The sequence below is a fragment of the Hemicordylus capensis genome, chromosome 1 (genome assembly GCF_027244095.1).
Source record: "Hemicordylus capensis ecotype Gifberg chromosome 1, rHemCap1.1.pri, whole genome shotgun sequence".
Classification (NCBI taxonomy): Eukaryota; Metazoa; Chordata; class Lepidosauria; order Squamata; family Cordylidae; genus Hemicordylus; species Hemicordylus capensis.
The window spans coordinates 136,479,703-136,497,373 of record NC_069657.1 but is presented as its reverse complement, the minus strand read 5'-3'; the positions used below and the strand labels follow the sequence as shown (position 1 = coordinate 136,497,373).

Here is a 17,671-nt window from a genome sequence, read left to right as displayed (position 1 = left end):
CGGAACCGCCAAACTGTGGTCCAGCACTGGGGTGGGGGTGGCTTTAAGAGCAGGGGGAGGGTTTACTTACCCCTCCCGCCACTTTCCCGCTCTGGCGCCGTAATTTCAGTAGTAATTGGGGCGGCATGATACCTCCCTGCCGCCCCTTCCCTGCTGTCGCTATGAAAAACTCCCAGGAGTCCTTTGCGCGCGTGCACATTGTGCGCGCACTTCACGTCTCTGTGATGTGTGCGCGCACAAAGGGTTCTTAACTAGCAAGCAGTGCTAGTTGCCTTGACTAGTTGCCTTGGTTGGTTGCCTTGACTAGTTGCCAACTAGTTGCCTTGACTAGCAGTGAACCCGCTCTTAAAGGCACCCCCCCCACCACCCGAACCAGACCGCCCAGGTCTGGACCGGTCCAGACCGGTCCGGAGGCCTTTACAATGGCCTCCAGACCGGTCTGGGCCCATCCCTATCACCCAGCTAGTATCATGGTTGAATGGGGATTTGAACTCGGGTCTCCCTGGTCCTAGTCTAGCACTCTAACCACTACACTACACTGGCTTATCTTCAGGTAAGATGTAATCTTACCTGAAGATAAGTATTATCATAAAGGTTATGAATAAGCAATGACAGTTGTTAGTCTGTATAGAGGTTAGCTCAAGCTTCCTCCAGAGTCTAACCCTTGGGATGAGGTCAAAAGCAGATTTGTAATCTACACAAGCTGTATAAATAGAGTTGCCATTCCCTCAGAATTTTGGGTTTCACCCAGATTTTAAGCATCTCACCCAGATCGCTTAGCCCACCCAGATCTGTCTGAATTTCAGCTTTCTTTTTTTTAAGCTAAGCTCTAGTCCTTGCAGAAGCAGAGTTATAGAGCAAAACGTGCAATCACTATTTTGCTCAAAAATTATTTTCGAGCCAATTTGCACAATATGCAAAATAGGCACCCAGATTTGGAAAGCCAGAAAATGGCAGTCATATGTATAAAGGGCTCCTTAAGCACTGAGAGACCTCAAGGGCCAAGTTGAAGACAGATTATCCTAGAGAGAATCTATCTATGTAGTCTCTAAGAGTCAACACCAACTTGACAGGGCTTAATCAATCAATCAATCAATCAAGAATTAGTGGTGTATTTTTCAACTAAATGATGCAGAACTAAGCTCTGATCTGAAGTTGTCCACCCCACCCTAAAGCCAGCATCCTCATCTACTAATATGTTTTCCTGTTCAACCAAGTTTCCAATATACAGTAGATGTCTTGCATACATTTTGCTGATAATACTCAGCAAACTGAGGATAATATTTGGCTGGATTGGATTTCTTCCCCTTTTTTGAAAACTGGAATAATAATGGCTAAGCCCCACCCCCACTCCCTCCAAATAACTATGACTGCATCTTTGGCTGTTTCTTTAGCACAAATATGCTCTCTGATGTCCTAAGAAAGGGAGCATCAAAGGACTAGTAAAGGTAAAGTGTGCAGTCGAGTTGGTGTTGATTCCTGGTGACCACAGAGCTCTGTGATTGTCTTTGGTAGAATATAGGAAAGGTTTACCATTGCCTCCTCCTACTCAGTATGAGATGATACCTTTCAGCATCTTCCTATATCGCTGCTGCCCGACATACCAGTGGGGATTCGAACCAGCAACCTCTGGCTTGCTAGTCAAGTCATTTCCCTCTGCACCATTAGGTTGCTCACTCCATAGTAAAACATAACGACTGTAACAGAGTTCAAGATAACTGTGGCTGTTATTTCTTCTGTTCAGCCTTTCACTACAGTGACTTCTAAGACTGCGGAGATGGATGCTAGAAAGCCAACAGTGTAGTTTCCTTTTCATCAGATAAGTTGTTTCATTCCTGCTGACGTTTTCATGGGATACATCCTCTTCCCTTACTTTGGGGTTCCCAGACTGAATTTCTAGATTGGTGCCTTATCAGGGAAGCCTCCTGAAGGCTCTACTTCCTCCCATCCATGTCCTCTATTTTAAGCGAAGGGAGCTGGTCTCGAACACAGGCTCCCCACATTTCAACTCCATTGCCTTACCTGCTGTACCATCAGTACTCTGTTTTCTTTGGAAGTAGAGCAGACTCAGTTCCATGTGTTGAGAGCAAAGAGATTTCAATATGCTTGACTACAATTCTAAATGCTTTTCAGCCACAATTTAGGAGTAAAGCCACAAGATTCAGTGAACCCTAATCCATGCATGCATGCATGTCGTTACGCTAAGTGATTAAATGGAGCTGTACTTCTCAAACTAAACACATTTTCAGACACACCGTTTCTGGACTGCTTTTCTTAGGACCAAACTGCACATTACATGTACTTGAATATAATGGTAACCCAGCAGCCCCTTCTAAACTGGAAAAGACCTACTTTTCATGACAGACCTACTGCTACACCTTGCATTTCATGACCTTCTAGCCCCACTTTGCAAACCTTCCCACCCTACCACCCCCATGTCTCTGTGTGTGACTCTGTTGGAGATTCCTAGGAAGAAATCCAGAGAAGGTCTACATTATGGGAAATCTGTAGGGTTGTGCTTTGTTTGTTTGTCTGCCTGTCTGTTTTATAAAAAGAATTTTGTTTGGGGCCATTATAGGTGAGTTCCCCAATCACCATCACCAATCCTCGAAACGAAACAGATCTGTAAGAGGGATAGAAACCCCTTCACCTTTATTCTTATGCGTATGCTTCAAAGTACTCTAGGAAAAGTAAAACAAGATGCAGCTGCTATTTTTTTTTAATTTTGTCACATACCTAAAGTAATTTGTTGTATCAAGAAAAAAATATTACAATTTGACATCACAGGATAAAGAAAAGACAAAAAAGATGTTTACCATGAGTAGCAGTATACAAGATAAATGTAAACCATAACTATTTTATTTTGTTCAAAGTTCTAATTAGATGTCTTTAATTTATAACACGGAGTATAAATACATTATCTTTCAAGACTGATTGGTTTCTTCTGAAGAAACTGTTGTAGATATGTTATCAAGAGCTCCAGCTTCTGAAAAATAAATACATAAATAAAAATTTAAAATGTGAGTGTACAGACACACACACACACACACGAAAGAGAGGTGAAAAGGTGTTCATCAACAAATGCATAAGACTCAGCAATATGTTTCCTCCCTTGAAGACTGAGATCATTATCAACTTGGGACATACATGATATACTTCTCCAGTTGGAGTGCAAATATCAGCTTAAATACTCCCCATGCCTCTTATGGAGGGCAGGAAAGATGTAAAATGCAGTGTAATGTTGTATGAAAAGTAATCACTTTCAAATAATGTGCTTCAGTCATTTTAATTAATCCAGTTCCTTTTGCACAAGGATATTAATTCAAAGAAGTAAGAGTGTCTGATTTCTGTCTTTGATGCACTTTGATGTTGTTGTGACAGCCTATGGCTATGAAAAATGGGGAGGGCGGGGGTGGATACCACATCATTGCCTCAGTCAGTGTTAATATTATTATTATTTTACATTTTACATCCCACTCTTCCTCCAAGGAGCCCAGAGCAATGTACTACACACTTAGGTTTCTCCTCACAACAACCTTGTGAAGTAGGTTAGGCTGAAAGAGAAGTGACTGGCCCAGAGTCACCCAGCTAGTTTCATGGCTGAATGGGGATTTGAACTTGGGTTTCCCCGGTCCTAGTCCAGCACTCTAACCACTACACCACGCTGGCTCTCATGCTATTCCATGCTAGTGTACAATATTTCTATAATTAAGATATCTTTTACAGTAAATCCACATTATTTTATTTTTAATGCACAATGAATTGAATAATTCAAATTTCATTTCAGCCCCAAATAATCTGAATTTCCCTGTGCCTTTTATGCAGCAGTAGAGCGTGGTTTGTCATCTGTAAGGTAACAGTGACGGTAAAGGCCTCCTTGTGCATTTCTTCCTGTCTGCTTCTATATGAGACTGGCCCACCTATGAACCAGATCATTTTATCTCAGCTTATGTGTCTCTAATTCCTCATTGAGAAGATATATGTTGCAGAACTGGCTACTTTGACTCAAAGACTGTGTCACTGATAATGATAGTATCATCACGATTGCTATTATGGGGTTTGCCTTTCATCTTGCCATTATCATTCTCTCCGAGTACAAATAATTTTCTACATATAGCACACTTTTTAGAGAAAATTTCACATTGCCCTAAAAACCTAATGTTTTTTTCAGTGTATTTTATGTCATTCCAAACTATTCCATCTATTTTTTTTTAATAGAAAGGCAACTAGAATTCAAAGTGTGTCCCCCCCGCAAAAAAAACCCATTTCCTCCTTTATTCCCTATATTAAACATCAAATTGAAATTGAAAGGCTGTGGCAGAAAAAGACTCAAATAATCCCAGTGGTCATTGGCGCCCTGGGCTCAGTCCCAAAAGACCTTGAAGAGCACCTCAACACCATAGGGGTCACAGAAATCACCATCAGCCAATTACAAAAAGCAGCTTTACTGGGAACAGCCTATATTCTGCGACAATATCTATAACGACAATAAAATTCAGCCATCCCAGGTCCTTGGGAAGGATTCGATGTCTGGATAAAACAAACCAGTCAATAACACCTGTCTGACTGTGTAAACAAGAATAATAATAATTATTATTATTATTATTATTATTATTATTATTATTATTATTATTATTAATACACAATCTTTCAGCAAAAAAGTTCTCTAAGTGGTTTACATAGAAAAATCAATATTTTCCCACCCTCATGGCTCCCCCTAGTGCAGCACTTACTGACCACTACTGGATGGTTCCCCGTCCCCGTAGGGCTTACAGTTTTTAAAGAAACATAAGCTTGGTGCCAGCAACAACTACTGGAGTGATGCTTTGCTGAGATTGGATGAGGACAGTTGCTTCCCTCCCCCCAGCTAAACATAGGAGAGTCACTACTTTTAAAAGTGGTGATTCTCTTGTTCAGTTGGCAGAATGATTATTTCCAGATACTGATCTTAATGTTAGGCTCAGTCCATCCTCCTGTGACCTGCAGGCACAGGAGGGGATCAGCACAGGACTCCATGGTTTCCTACCCTTTCCTTCCTTCCTGATCCCAGTTGACCTTCAGCTTGGATGCACATGTGCTGCCACATACCAGCCACTAATTATGTCCAGGAGGTCTCTGTGGACCTGCCATATGTACATCCAGCTGTTCCTCTCCTTCCAAGGCTCCAGTGTACAGATGAGTTGTGCTTCAAGCATAAATATATTTGTGCAAACAATTTAGGTGTATATATGGTCATGGTGGGCATGCCCAGGACTCCCATTGCCAGTAATGGCTGTCATATAGCCGTGTAGATGTGCCTGAGCCAGATGGAGCAGGGAGTGAGAAAGAGGGATGAGAACTCCACTGAGCCCTATGGATATGAATGTAAGATATTTACTTACTTACTTACTTACTTACTTACTTACTTACTATCATATTTATATACTGCCTGATATGTGTATCACTAGGTGGTGTACACAATTTAAAACAACAAATATAGAACAGAATAAAAACAATTAAAACAATTTCACAGAATAAAAAGTTAAAACTAGGATTAAAACAATCAAACAGTTTAGAATTAATTTCAATTAAAAGCCTGAGAAAACAAGTGTGTTTTGAGGGTCTTCCTAAAAGCAATCAGAGATGGAGATGCTCTTATTTTGACAGGTAGCATATTCACTATGCCACACCAGCTCTCTGATGTATTGTCTAAATTTCTCTGATTTCCCCATTCCCAACCCTTTAGTTAATGGGCAGGTGGCTAGAGAGAAATATTAGCCCCAAGACTAACATTCATGGACCTCTATTTGTCCTGATTATTCACTCATGAAGCAGGGACAAGCAGCCAGGATAGCATAACTGGTTCTGAGTCATCCTAACTTCTCTCCCACCTACTTGTATTCTCTCCACCGTTATGTCTCTCCATTCTTCTCACCCATTTACTAGCTTATCCTTGGTATCACTCAGTGTTCCCTCTAATTTTCTTTCATCTGTGTGCAGAATGAGTTTTTTTTCTGGGTGGCAGTATCAAGGCAGTACATTCACACTTGCATTAAGAGTGGGGCCTTCATGATTCAGTCTTAGTGGGGTCTAAAATTAACTGAGCGGACAGTAAAAACTTGTGAATATGTGCACATGCGCACGCCTTAGAGGGAACACTGGTATCAATCCTGACTTGATCTCTGAGTATGCCTGGTCCAACCCTTTGGCCTGTGAACTTCATCTGCAAATGACATGCCATGAAAGTTATCTGTTCTGAATCCCTGTTAGGGCCTGATCCAACTATTGTCTATGGCTCATTACTGATGTTAATAAACTATTTAAAATGAAGCTCATACATTATGTGTTTGCCATGACATAATTGTGTTGCATTCCAGCATGTTCAGGTGAACTAAATACCTACACTTTATATTCAAGAATATTAACTAAGAATTGAATAATCTGATACTTCAAGTTACTAAAAAAGCTATTCGCTACAAATGTGAAAAGATATGCCTACTAACCTTTAAGATGTAAATAGGTCAAAAATTCAATCACTGTACGCATTACAGCATCATCGGTCAGTGGTCTTCCATAAGTACCTGGAAAATATTAATCAAGTGTTACTGAATTTGCTGTTAACTGATTAGGAAGAACAAAAATGCAATAATAAAGCATGTTATGATTTCAGTGGGGGAAAAATATTTCAGGACACTCATCAATGTTTTCATTAGGGGTCTAGTTATGGTAGGATTGAGTAGTTTGATACTTTCCAGCAGCCATGGAGCCTCTTCTCAGTAACAGAAGTTACCAATATGTTGCAAGCTGGTTCGTGGCAGAATCATGTTTTACTGGCTTCCATATTTTTAAGCCTCTCATTTTTCATGCAGAATTAAAGGCTGCCTTCTCTCCCGGGGTGTAGCTGTAATTGAAAAGGGTGGGGGACAAATGTCCTTGGGCCCCTGAAGGAAAGGGGGCCCACCCGCTGAGTGACAGCCTGCACTGCTCTTTGCTCTCCCACTTGTGGCTCTCTGAAGATTCATAAATGTCACCATACTAAGTGAAAAGATTCCAAAGATCCTTTCATTTTTGAAGAACAACGTGATGGAGGTGACGGGGGTAGGAGCCCATCTTAACTTGTCTTAGGGCCTACTTCAACCTTGCTATGTCCCTGTTTCTGTCCTTTGTGCTGCCTTGTGCATCCATGTAACATCAGAGGGCTTGTTTGGGAAGCTCTGTCAAATGAAGTTCAGCAGATGTTTACTAGGAGTAAAGCCTGTTCAGCAGAGGTGTCAGCCAAACAGTCTGTCCTTCTTAGAGGGGTTAACACTGTGTATTTGGGGGACAAAGCTAAAATCCATCTCTTTCAGAACATCTACAGGCTACATTGATTCTGCTTTTATCTGAGTTGGCTCTGCTGCTGTATTAATTTTGTTATTAGTGATTAACATCCTGATTAATGAAACACCAGTGCTTCTGAAAAGTTAATCTAATTCACCTACATCTTCTGGCTCAGCAGCAGGGGTAAATTTCAATGATCTCCCTTCCCCAGAAAGTGTTCTGTGCCATCTTAAAATATGTCCCTAAGGGTCACACAGTCCTTAGGGACATATTTTTGAGTGAGGGCTTCCATGCAGTGGGCTTCCAGAGGAAGGGGGGTTGTTTAAATTCTCTCTCTCTCTCTCTCTCTCTCTCTCTCTCTCTCTCTCTCTCTCTCACACACACACACACACACACACACACACACACACACACACACACACACACGTGCAGAGTTAGGAACAGAAGCACTGGGGCTACACTGATGCTTCTCCCATTGCACTGGTGTTTCATTAGTCAGGATGTCAGCTATTGTGTGTTTGGGGTGTTTTATTGCTTTTTTTTGTTAGCCATTTTAAATTACATTTTGATGATAAAATGGAATATACATTTTGAAAATAAATAAATATAAATAACACAGGAACTTAGGCAGCTGCCATATACTGAGTCAGACCATATAGGTCCGTCTAGCTCAGTATTGTCTAGGGATGTGTGAAACGTTTCGGGTACAAACATTTAGTACTCGAAACGGGCCATTTCGGGTGCTTTGTAGACAAAACAAAGCACCCGTTTTCCAAATCCAAAAGTTTTGTACACAAAACAAAACGTCCCTGTTTCGGCTACAAAACATTCTGTTGTTTCGGACCTCAATTTTGTGGCAATCTCTGAGTCAGTCTCCATTTTGTGTTTGACATCTCTTCAAATTTCCTGCCCTTTCAGCCTTCCGATCGGTGACCTAAAGCATGGGCTGATCTGCTGATGATTCCCTCCTTATTCCCCATTGGCTCTTTTGCCTCTTGCCACTCTTTATTGACCCCACATTGGCCAGGGGAAGGGTTGAAGAAGAGGCAAGGGTATGGGGGAGTTCAAGGAGGGGGTTTCAGTTCATTCAACAAGTTAGTTATTCATTCTCCATTCTGCCTTTCTGCCTCATTGAAGAGAGAGAGAGAAAAAGTTTGCATTGCATGGCATGCCTTAAGTTGCCATGCCATTGTCTATGTCTGCCTGCCTTGTTGCCAGCCTGAGCCCAGCCTGCCAGCCTGGGAATGGATTTATCTGCTGCATTGCTTTTTTGTTCCGAAAGAATTTTTTTCACCTCCTTGAGAGATGCCATGCCATTGCCTATGCCTGCCTTGTTGCCAGCCTGAGCCCAGCCTATAGATTATCTGGTAGCATATGAGATTTTCAATGACAAACCATGAATTCACTCTCATACGCTACTAGAGAATCTACATTCAAAACATCTCAGAAACAACAGAACCCAGTACCCCATGGGTTAGCAACCCATGGGGGTGGTTGGCACCCTATGTGCTCTACACCACCACTCTCTCTGGTCCACCCTGGTGCCCCCCAAGTGCAGTTATGGGGCTGCTGAAACCTCCATCATTCCCTATGGGGAAGAACCCTAAAGATGCATAAACTCCATTAAATCTTTTAAAATCAGCCCTCTGCCCAATTCCTTTGAAATAATTATGGCAGCTTCCTTGCTCCCACTGGGCACTACCACCCACCCTACTCTGCTCTGGGCCCTTCCCCCCTGATGTGAAGCTATGCTTTTGCTGAAACCTCCATTATTCCCTATGGGAAAAATCTTAAAACTTCAAAAATTCACCAAAAATCAGTCCTTTGCCCAATTCCTCTGAAATTTGGGTGCTAGCTTCCACTCATTGGGCACTACCATCCTCACTGACTAGTTTTGCCCCAAGGCCATTTTTTAAAAAATCCAAAACATTTCGGATTTGGATTTTGCAATTTCGAACAAAGAAAAAAATTGGGGTGTTTTGGATTGGCTGATTTCGAACAAAGAACAAAATGGGGGTGTTTTGGATTCAGGCCAAAAATAAAACAGAAAGAAACCAAAATGCACAACCCTAGTATTGTCTACACAGACTGGCAGCAGATTCTCCAAGGTTGCAGGCAGGAATCTTTCTCAGGGAGGAAATACCAGGGAAGAAACTTGGAACCTTCTGCTGTTCCCAGAGCATCTCCATCCCCTAAGGGGAATATCTTACAGTGCTCACACATCAAGTTTCCCATTCATATGTGACCAGGGCAGACCCTGCTTAGCTAGGAGACAAGTCATGCTTGCTACCACAGAACCAGCTCTCCCCTCCATCACCCAACCCATGTATGCAATGTATGCAATCAGCAGAATTCAGCTTCTTTGGTGTAGATATTCTCTGTTAACAAGGCAAAGAGGCATCTTTTAAAGGGATACCATTTAAGGGAGCCAGCGTGGTATAGTGGCTAGAGTGCTGGACTAGGACCGGGGAGACTCGGGTTCAAATCTCTATTCAGCCATGAAACTAGCTGGGTGACTCTGGACCAGTCACTCTCTCTCAGCCTAACCTACTTCACAGGGTTGTTGTGAGGAGAAACCTAAGTATGTAGTACACCTCTCTGGGTTCCTTGGAGGAAGAACGGGATGTAAAATAAATTTTAAAAAATTAAAAAAGTATATTTAGAACATATTGTTAATAATAATACATTTCTTTCCTTTGAAAAACAGTAGGGGCTTTGCAAAAAGTACTGTAATGTAACTATTACAATGTAGTGCATATGTGTATAATTACTACAATATAATTATATACATTGTAATGTATATTATATTAACCTATAGCATAGTTTAACAAATTATAATTTGTAATCTGTAATCTGTAACAAATTACAGAAAAAGCGGACATCCTGACTAGCACTATGCTAGTTCCAGACTAATGCTGTGCCATCACACAACCAGAAGGAATGGTTTTTCACAATCTCCTCTTCCCTCTGAAGCCCACTGTGTGTCATGGAAATATGTTTCTGAGGGTCACACACACCTCAGAGACATATTTTTGTGATTCACAGTGGACTTAAGCACATGATGGTGCAGTATTGGTTTGGAACTCAGAACTGTTGCACCAGATCAGTGCTTGTCTGGATGGCAGCCACTGCATTCTTTATGAGATGAAATGCTCTTACAGTTGTGTTTTTTAAAAATGTATAACAAACATTGGCAGAGATAGTTTGATTGAAGCTGGCAGGATAAACTTGAGGAAAACCCCTAAGATAGGGAAGAAAACCCTCAAAGTAACTGTCAGGAGACAAAGCACTCAACACATGTCAATATCAGATGGCCATTTCCTGCACAGGTGATCAGAAAGATCAGGAGGGTACAGGAAGGGATTGATGCTGTGCCGAACATAGAAGAGGCAGCACCCAGTGTCTTTTTGACTGGGCTTGATGAGCATGATAGCCTGGAGAGGAAGGGGCACTCCAGGCCCCAGCATCTTAGAAAGTGGAGACAAGCCACACATCAGATTATTGTCTGCTGGAACTTTAACTCAATGCTTGCCAAGAACATTAGGAGAGCTCTGAAAGGGAGGATCCTTCCCTTTAGAATCTAGAAAGGTACCAAACACATATTACTAGGAGACACACACATACCTCAAAGTCATTGGAAAGGGATAATTTCTTTACCTGCTTTTGTATTTTCTTCAGGATGTGTGTCACGTTTACCAGCTAGACCGTGCTTGTCATTGAAAACTCTGTCTATTGCATCTGTTTACAAAACAAGAGATGACAAAAGTTTTTATTATTATCATGTTCACTAGTGTACTCTGAGATTCATAAATGTCACCACACTAAGTGAAAAGATTCCAAAGATCCTTTTATTTTTGAATAAGAACATGATGGACATTTTGTGATGGAATGATGCAAACTTAATGAATGAGAACAAGCATTTCACTTAAACGGGCACACCAATTGCAAGCCAATGTGTCTGACTGCAACAGTGGCATACAGCTGCAGCAACGCCTGCTCAAGGTCACATTCTGTGATGTTGTGATGGGGTGGCTCTCTTGATACACCACAACCTAAACCACTTATGTACTGGCTCAGCCAATTGTGGAATGGAGCCATGTGCTCTGAATTAAGGAAAGGTATCTCCTTTAGAACATTTAGTTCATAGCCCTCATTTGTCCACTCCTGAAAAACCTTGTCTAAAAGAGGTGCATATATTTGGTTGCACAAAGGCTGCAGTCTGAGGTTCACTGTGCCAGACTGAGACAACATGTTGTTACTGTATCTTCCTTTAGTTTTAAGAAGTGAGTTATTAGTTTGCGTTGACAGTAAACCCCAGTTAGTTTGCACGAATAACCTCCAAAAGCCATCTTACATTCCCCAGGTGGCTCTTCTCTCCCCCTTGCACTGGGCATTTCCTTGAGGAGCTGTTCAATACGACCTGAAACAAATGATGGCTATTACCCAACCTTAGAGAAAATGGTACTTGGTAAGTAGATCTCCTTTGTATGGAATGGAGATTAGGCACACTCTGTTCTGTCACTGTGCATTTGAAACTAACAAATACAGAACAAATAAAACATTCAATACAAGACATATTTGGGTGTTGTTGTTTTTTAAATGTATGCATTATGTTTACTTTTTGTAAATAATTCTAAAGCCCACACTATCCTCTTGTGATAGGGGAACCCCTTTAAAAACCCCATTTACAATTATTAAGAAGCAGCAAAAGACCTGAATCCAGAGTTTTACTTTCCTCTCTGAAAATATGGTTAGCTATACCGTTTGGCTAGGACTGAAACAGCTGTAAGTTAGTGGAAAGCCTGTGTATGTTGGCAAGTTTGGCTGATATTTTGTGCAATGTTATGTGTCCCTTGAAATGTAATGCCCATGCAGTTGCACAACTACACTCTTGCACAAATACAAAAATTGTGCAAACAGAGTTCTGAAATTGTTGGCCATTATTTCCAATGGTCCTAGAGATACACATATCAGGCGGTATATAAACATGAAATATAAATAAATAAATACTATTGTGCAGTGATACAACCAATTTTGCAATTCTGCATTTCTTGAAAGAGCCTCTTGTACAACTGTGTGAACATTAGTTACAAGGCATACGGTACGTAACATTGCACTATCTAGGAACCTTTATCCCTATTAAGGTTTTCTGAATTGTAAGCAGAATTTGTACACATTCTTTTAGGAAGTAATAGTTAAAAACAAGCAAAAGCCTACCATGTTCCTCTGAGTACTTTCCCTTCAGAACTCACTGTAATAAATCTACATTTCAAAATATTCTATGCATTCAAATCCATCGAGCCTTTTGGGGATCATCGGGGAGCAATTTCTCCTCTAGTATTTTAGGATATGCATGATAATTCCTCTGGACAGCTAGTATCCATTATTATTATAAAGTACACAAAATGTAACCACAAAGAAACTAAGATATGGATTCCAATCTGTAACTCTTGGTTAAAGTTGGTATTTCTTCCATTGAGGTTAGCTGCATTAATGCTAATACATACATTTTAACTGGTTTGGAAACAGTAAATAAAAGTGTGTTTTATGGGCTTTCACCAGATCTCTTGATATCTGAGGGATATGAGCAGGCTCGGATTCTTCTTGGTGTATCTTAGACATACAATGACAAAATGATCGAAGTTTAGCCCCCAGTTGTGTTAAGATTTGGAGACTCCCTTATAAATACTTTGCCAGATGACTATCTTACATCTCTTATAATCCCTATGCTCTGAAGACTGTTCTTGATGGCAAGATTCAACACACCTCCCTCTGTGGTGACTGATGGCAAATACTGGGAAATTCCATAATGTGAGTGCCCTTGTTGTTCCGGTGTGGGCGAAACAATAGGGCATATTTATTGTACCGCACTTATTATTGTGATTTGCAAAATCCTTTCTGCTCTTTTTATCAGATTTGCCAGGTCATGCAAATGAATTCTATGTGTTACTTCTTCTCTCTGATCAGCAACCAACAATTATTTATAGTGTTGCTAAGTTTTATGCAGCTGCCTGTAGAATTCGCTGTGAACTAACATCAACTTTCACCAATGTTAACTTCTGAATTGATAATTGTAGAGATATATACTATTTAGATACAACAGAGAGTATTTTTAGATTTTTGATTAACATTGTTGAGAGGGTTGGAATGATGCTCTGTAATAGTGTAATAATATAGAAACATGGTATCATGTATATTGTACTTAGTAACTTCCTAAAGGGTTAAATTCCTTTAATCTGCTGGTCACAGACCATAATAAAAATCTGATTTGAAAGTAACCACAAGAAATGTAACTAACATAAATAAAAAGGAACATTTAAAATTCTTTTTTAAATATTGTGATTTAGGATGCTTCCAGATGATTTTTAAAAATTCTGTTTCTTTTTTGCTTATGCCATACAAATGCTGTTCTGATTCAGTGCTAATTGCACAATATGTAGCTTCCATGTAATCTCCTTCAGAAGGTTTCGTAGTTGTGCTGGAGAAACCTTCCTTCCCCATCCCTCCACTCTCAACTAGAGCACTGACCACCAGAGGTGCACCTAGGTAATTTTGGAACCTGGACCTAAAGACCTTTGGAGTCCCCACTCCCCTGAAAATTAAGCATCATCATGTTTGGCCAGGTGACCACACCACCCAGGACAGACTAAGGAGGATTTGGGGGGCCCCAGGGGCTCTGGAGGCCCTGAACTTCAGCCCGGAAGTCCAGGGGTAAGAGCACCTCTGCTGACCACCATTACTGCTGCTGGGGGAACATCCATTAGCCACCCCTTTCCTTGCAGAGGGCATTTGCTGTCACCATTGCAGCTGCTGCAGGGATGGGGAAAGTTACTTTTTCTTTGGCTAAAGTTCCCACCAGCCACTGTTGCCACAGGGGCTGGTGCGGGGGGGGGGAGTCTGTGTAAGAGTTCCTACACCATTCCTTCATAAGAGTAAGTTATCGTGCCAATGGTGCTCCACTGTGGAGGGCGACAGTGAACGGGGGTTTTCAACTTAATCTTATTTTGGCTTTGAAACTGCAATGGGACTCCCTGCAGAAGTGATGGGAGGAAAGCCTTGTAACATTCATTTTTGTTTTTCCTAAAAAGTGTGCACACCAGTATGTGCTGAAGTGAGGCTGCAGGTATGACATTTTTCTAAAATGGCACTGACAAGCTTTCTCCCTTCACCTCTGTAGTAAATAAAGTCACCGTTTCAAGGCAAAATAGGGTGACAGTGACCAAGACCTTGTCAGTTTCTCCTTGTTTTTGCCTTGAAATTGTAGGGGGGGGGGCGTTGTTCAAGGTTCCACTACAGAAGCTCCACAGCAGAGGAGTTATTGTGAGAACTGGTAATTGTGGAGAGATAGCCAAGATTTGGGGAAAGGCAGGTTTAGACAGCACCACCAAACACCAGCATGAGCTCCTTCTCCAAACCAGAGAAGATAATGCAGGTAAACAGTAGAAGGGCTGCCCTGCAATTGCAACAGCAGGTCCAAACTTTGCTACAAACCAACACTTTAAAATCCAGGATGATACCTGGGAAAGAAACAGGAATGCAAGGATTTGGGAGAAATGTCATCTGTATTTGTTCTCCTCAGGAATAAACTAGTGAGCAAATGGTGTCAATACTAGAGGAAAAGGATGGTATGGAAGCACTCTGAAGCTTGCATATATCTAAAAGCAGGGCTTTGAGTCCTGGCGTTACTTTTGCCCATTCCCACTTCAATCTCTCTGCCCTCTCCTCCACCAAAACTTGAAACAGCACACCTTGTCATTAAGGGCAACATTATTTCCCAAGGATCATATGAACAAGGGCACACTTGCATCACCTTGCTAGATTGGGCCAAAATGTTTTCATAGTGTCTAAGCCTATGGATGTTAACTTGAGAGAAAGCCCTGCCCCACTGAAATCACTGGCACTTCTGAGCAAATATACATAGAACTGGGCCTGCCAAGTATGTAAATCCTTGCTACCCAAAAGCAGAAGATAAAGCAAAGGACAGTCTAAAATAATTAGATTTAAAGCAGAACAATGCCCTTTTTATGATGATGTTCCTGCCATTTATTAAATATAATGAATGAATCTAATAAACTTTATAAGCATGTCCAGAGATGCTAATATGCACATCCAGTGCATCTGTGCATGGCATTGCTTCTGAACAAAAATATGAGCTTTCATATCAAATTGGTTTAGTCTCAGAATTCAAGTGTGGCTAACAGAATAATTGTTCTTCAAAGTACTCCATGGCAAGTAGGTAAAAATAAACATGAGAATGATTGAATACCCTTCTAGCTGGGAATGAGAACTTGTGTGTGATGTTATCATTATAATTTACTTCATAGCACTTTTAGTATGCAGTGAACTTTAGAAACCTTAAAATGTTCATTCTACACTATTATTTTCAAATAGTTAAACATTTAAACATTTGAACTCACGTGGGCCAAGTAGATAACCAGCACTATTCATAGTCCAGCCCCTTTTCTCTTTAGCCTTACAGAAGGAAAAATTGTGAGACAGTTATTCTTTGCACATATGATACAGTATTGGTTTTAAAAGACAGAACAGCAGCCTGAGAAAATAAATAGTTTAGAAGCACCCCTTTGCAAGGGGCTGGTAATAAAATAACCACTCCAGTCCTAAAGCTGCTCATTCAAGGTAAACGTACATATACCATGGTCATATTTACAGTGACATTTGAATAGCCAGCTTGATCTTAAGGGCATAAGCTATGTGCATTATATGGGTTAACGTTTTTAGAAGTAAATTATATGCAATTTAGTTTTTATAATATGTATTTTTGGATACTAGGAAGTAAGTTCCATTTATTTCAGTATGAATGTACTTCCTAAGTATGCTTAGGACTGCACCCAACGTAAAAGTAGCAAAAGGTATCACAGAATGCAGAAAACATGTCAGTTACAAGCTCCTCATATTCTGCTTGCTAATTTATACCACTGTCACTGGAGTTTCGCTGAGCTGCTTCGACAAATTCCGTGTTCTCCTCTCCTGCTGGAAAAGATCGAATCCTTGCGAATGTTTTTGGTTTTTCTTCCGCCTTCTAGAGGATGCAGCAGCAACATTATATCTTGGCAGTAAGGAACTTAGGCGAGAGCCTGGAAATTGTACTTACGCTTAAGACCAGCCCGAAGGTCTCCGAGAGGGCGGCACAGAAGATGAAGGAGACAAACAGAAGACTGGTGCACCTCTGCATCTGAAAAGAGACCAAGACCTGTTTGAACCCTTTGCTTTCCCGTACGCTCCTCCTGTTAACCGAAGGGAGGTCCGCCCCCCACCTTCCCCTTCCCCTGTCCCAGCAGACAAGGGAAATCAGCGCTGTCCGCAGCAACCACGCAGCAGCGGTGCCCCAGCAAGCATCATCTCGAAAATCATGCTTTTCTTGTCCCCTTCGCGGCGAGAAAGGAAGGAAGGAAGGAAGGAAGGAAGGAAGGAAGAGAACACTAGGGGTTTCAAGGAGTTCCTGCTCTGGAACATGAACACGCGCTCCAGAAGTTGTCGCCGAAGAAGGGAAAGGCGGGTGAGATCAGGAGGACCCCAAGCGCAAAGTACCTTGGAGTGGGACTGGAGTGATGCGCGCTGCGTTGATCGTCAGGGCGCTGGGCTCGATCCTGGCTAGCGATCGGACGCGGGGCAGTTGTCTTCTGGGGGGCTCTGGTTGATCTCCGCCGGGAGTCTTCTTCCTCTTCACTGCATGACTCAGGCCGGTGGGGAGGAGGCGCCTGCTGCGGAATGAAGTCGTTGTGGGATCTGGAGAGGTGGGGGAGGGAGGGGGCCACAGTGGTACCCAAGCTCGCCTGTTCTCGGCTATTTATGGGCTGCGGTTCAACCTTGCAGAAGCTGCTTATCTCTCCCCCCGGGGAGAATCAGGAGCCGCCCACACCCCTTGGTCATTTCCCCTTGCCGAGGCAGTGCATTAGGAAGGGCAAAAAATTACAGCAATTCAATTAGAGACATTTGGAGGCAAGATGTAGGCTGCAGATGGATAACAGCCCGGCCAATTACCTTTCATTACGCCTGGGTTAGCCACCGTGGCTGAGCACTGAAAAGAGATCTGCTGCTCGAGGTAGCCTGGCCTCCCCTTCTTCCCTCTTCCTCCAGCAACTTCAGAAGTTCTTTGTTGTTGGTGATGTTGGAGGAGGAGGAGAGAAGAGAGCAGAGATCCGAGTACTGTGGAGCAGGCACAGAAGTCCCATCGACTCAAGACAGAGAAAGGAGGACTTCTTATTGTTGTTATGTCGCTTCATAGCCTTGTCGATTTGTCCCAGCTATTTGGAATCCAGATGGTTCCTTTGAAATTCTTTTGAACCTTCTGAGAAGAACTTCATTTTCTTAAGGTGTCAAAGTTTATCCTATTAAGACAGCAGAAAACTTT

At 41.8% G+C, this 17,671-nt stretch overlaps 1 protein-coding gene across 3 annotated transcripts; it reads right to left on the bottom strand.

The window, feature by feature from the left end:
* Window positions 1-2,701: 2,701 nt before the first annotated feature.
* On the bottom strand, window positions 2,702-17,450 carry GAL (galanin and GMAP prepropeptide). 3 transcript variants are annotated; one of them, XM_053283967.1, is made up of 8 exons: window positions 17,302-17,450; window positions 16,849-17,021; window positions 16,412-16,492; window positions 15,717-15,771; window positions 11,654-11,719; window positions 10,957-11,037; window positions 6,483-6,560; window positions 2,702-2,986 (listed from the first exon to the last, which is right to left on the bottom strand). In XM_053283967.1, exons 3-8 carry the CDS (start codon window positions 16,490-16,492, stop codon window positions 2,925-2,927), a joined length of 423 nt encoding a protein of 140 aa, XP_053139942.1. In that variant the 5' UTR covers window positions 16,849-17,021; window positions 17,302-17,450; the 3' UTR covers window positions 2,702-2,924. The 3 variants fall into 3 exon arrangements, with proteins under 3 accessions (XP_053139942.1, XP_053139941.1, XP_053139943.1); XM_053283966.1 differs by lacking the exon at window positions 17,302-17,450 and having other exon boundaries at window positions 16,849-17,178; XM_053283968.1 differs by lacking the exons at window positions 11,654-11,719; window positions 17,302-17,450 and having other exon boundaries at window positions 16,849-17,177.
* Between the last annotated feature and the right edge of the window lie 221 nt (window positions 17,451-17,671).

Bases quoted from the DNA above. Each gene is read 5' to 3' on its own strand.
- GAL (XM_053283967.1), bottom strand. From the start codon at position 16,492: ATGCAGAGGTGCACCAGTCTTCTGTTTGTCTCCTTCATCTTCTGTGCC. The intron at 15,772-16,411 runs GTAAGTACAATT...TCCTTCTGTAAG, and splicing joins CCTTCGGGCTGGTCTTAAGC to GCTAAAGAGAAAAGGGGCTG. The intron at 6,561-10,956 runs GTAAAGAAATTA...AATATTTTCCAG, and splicing joins TGAAGAAAATACAAAAGCAG to GTACTTATGGAAGACCACTG.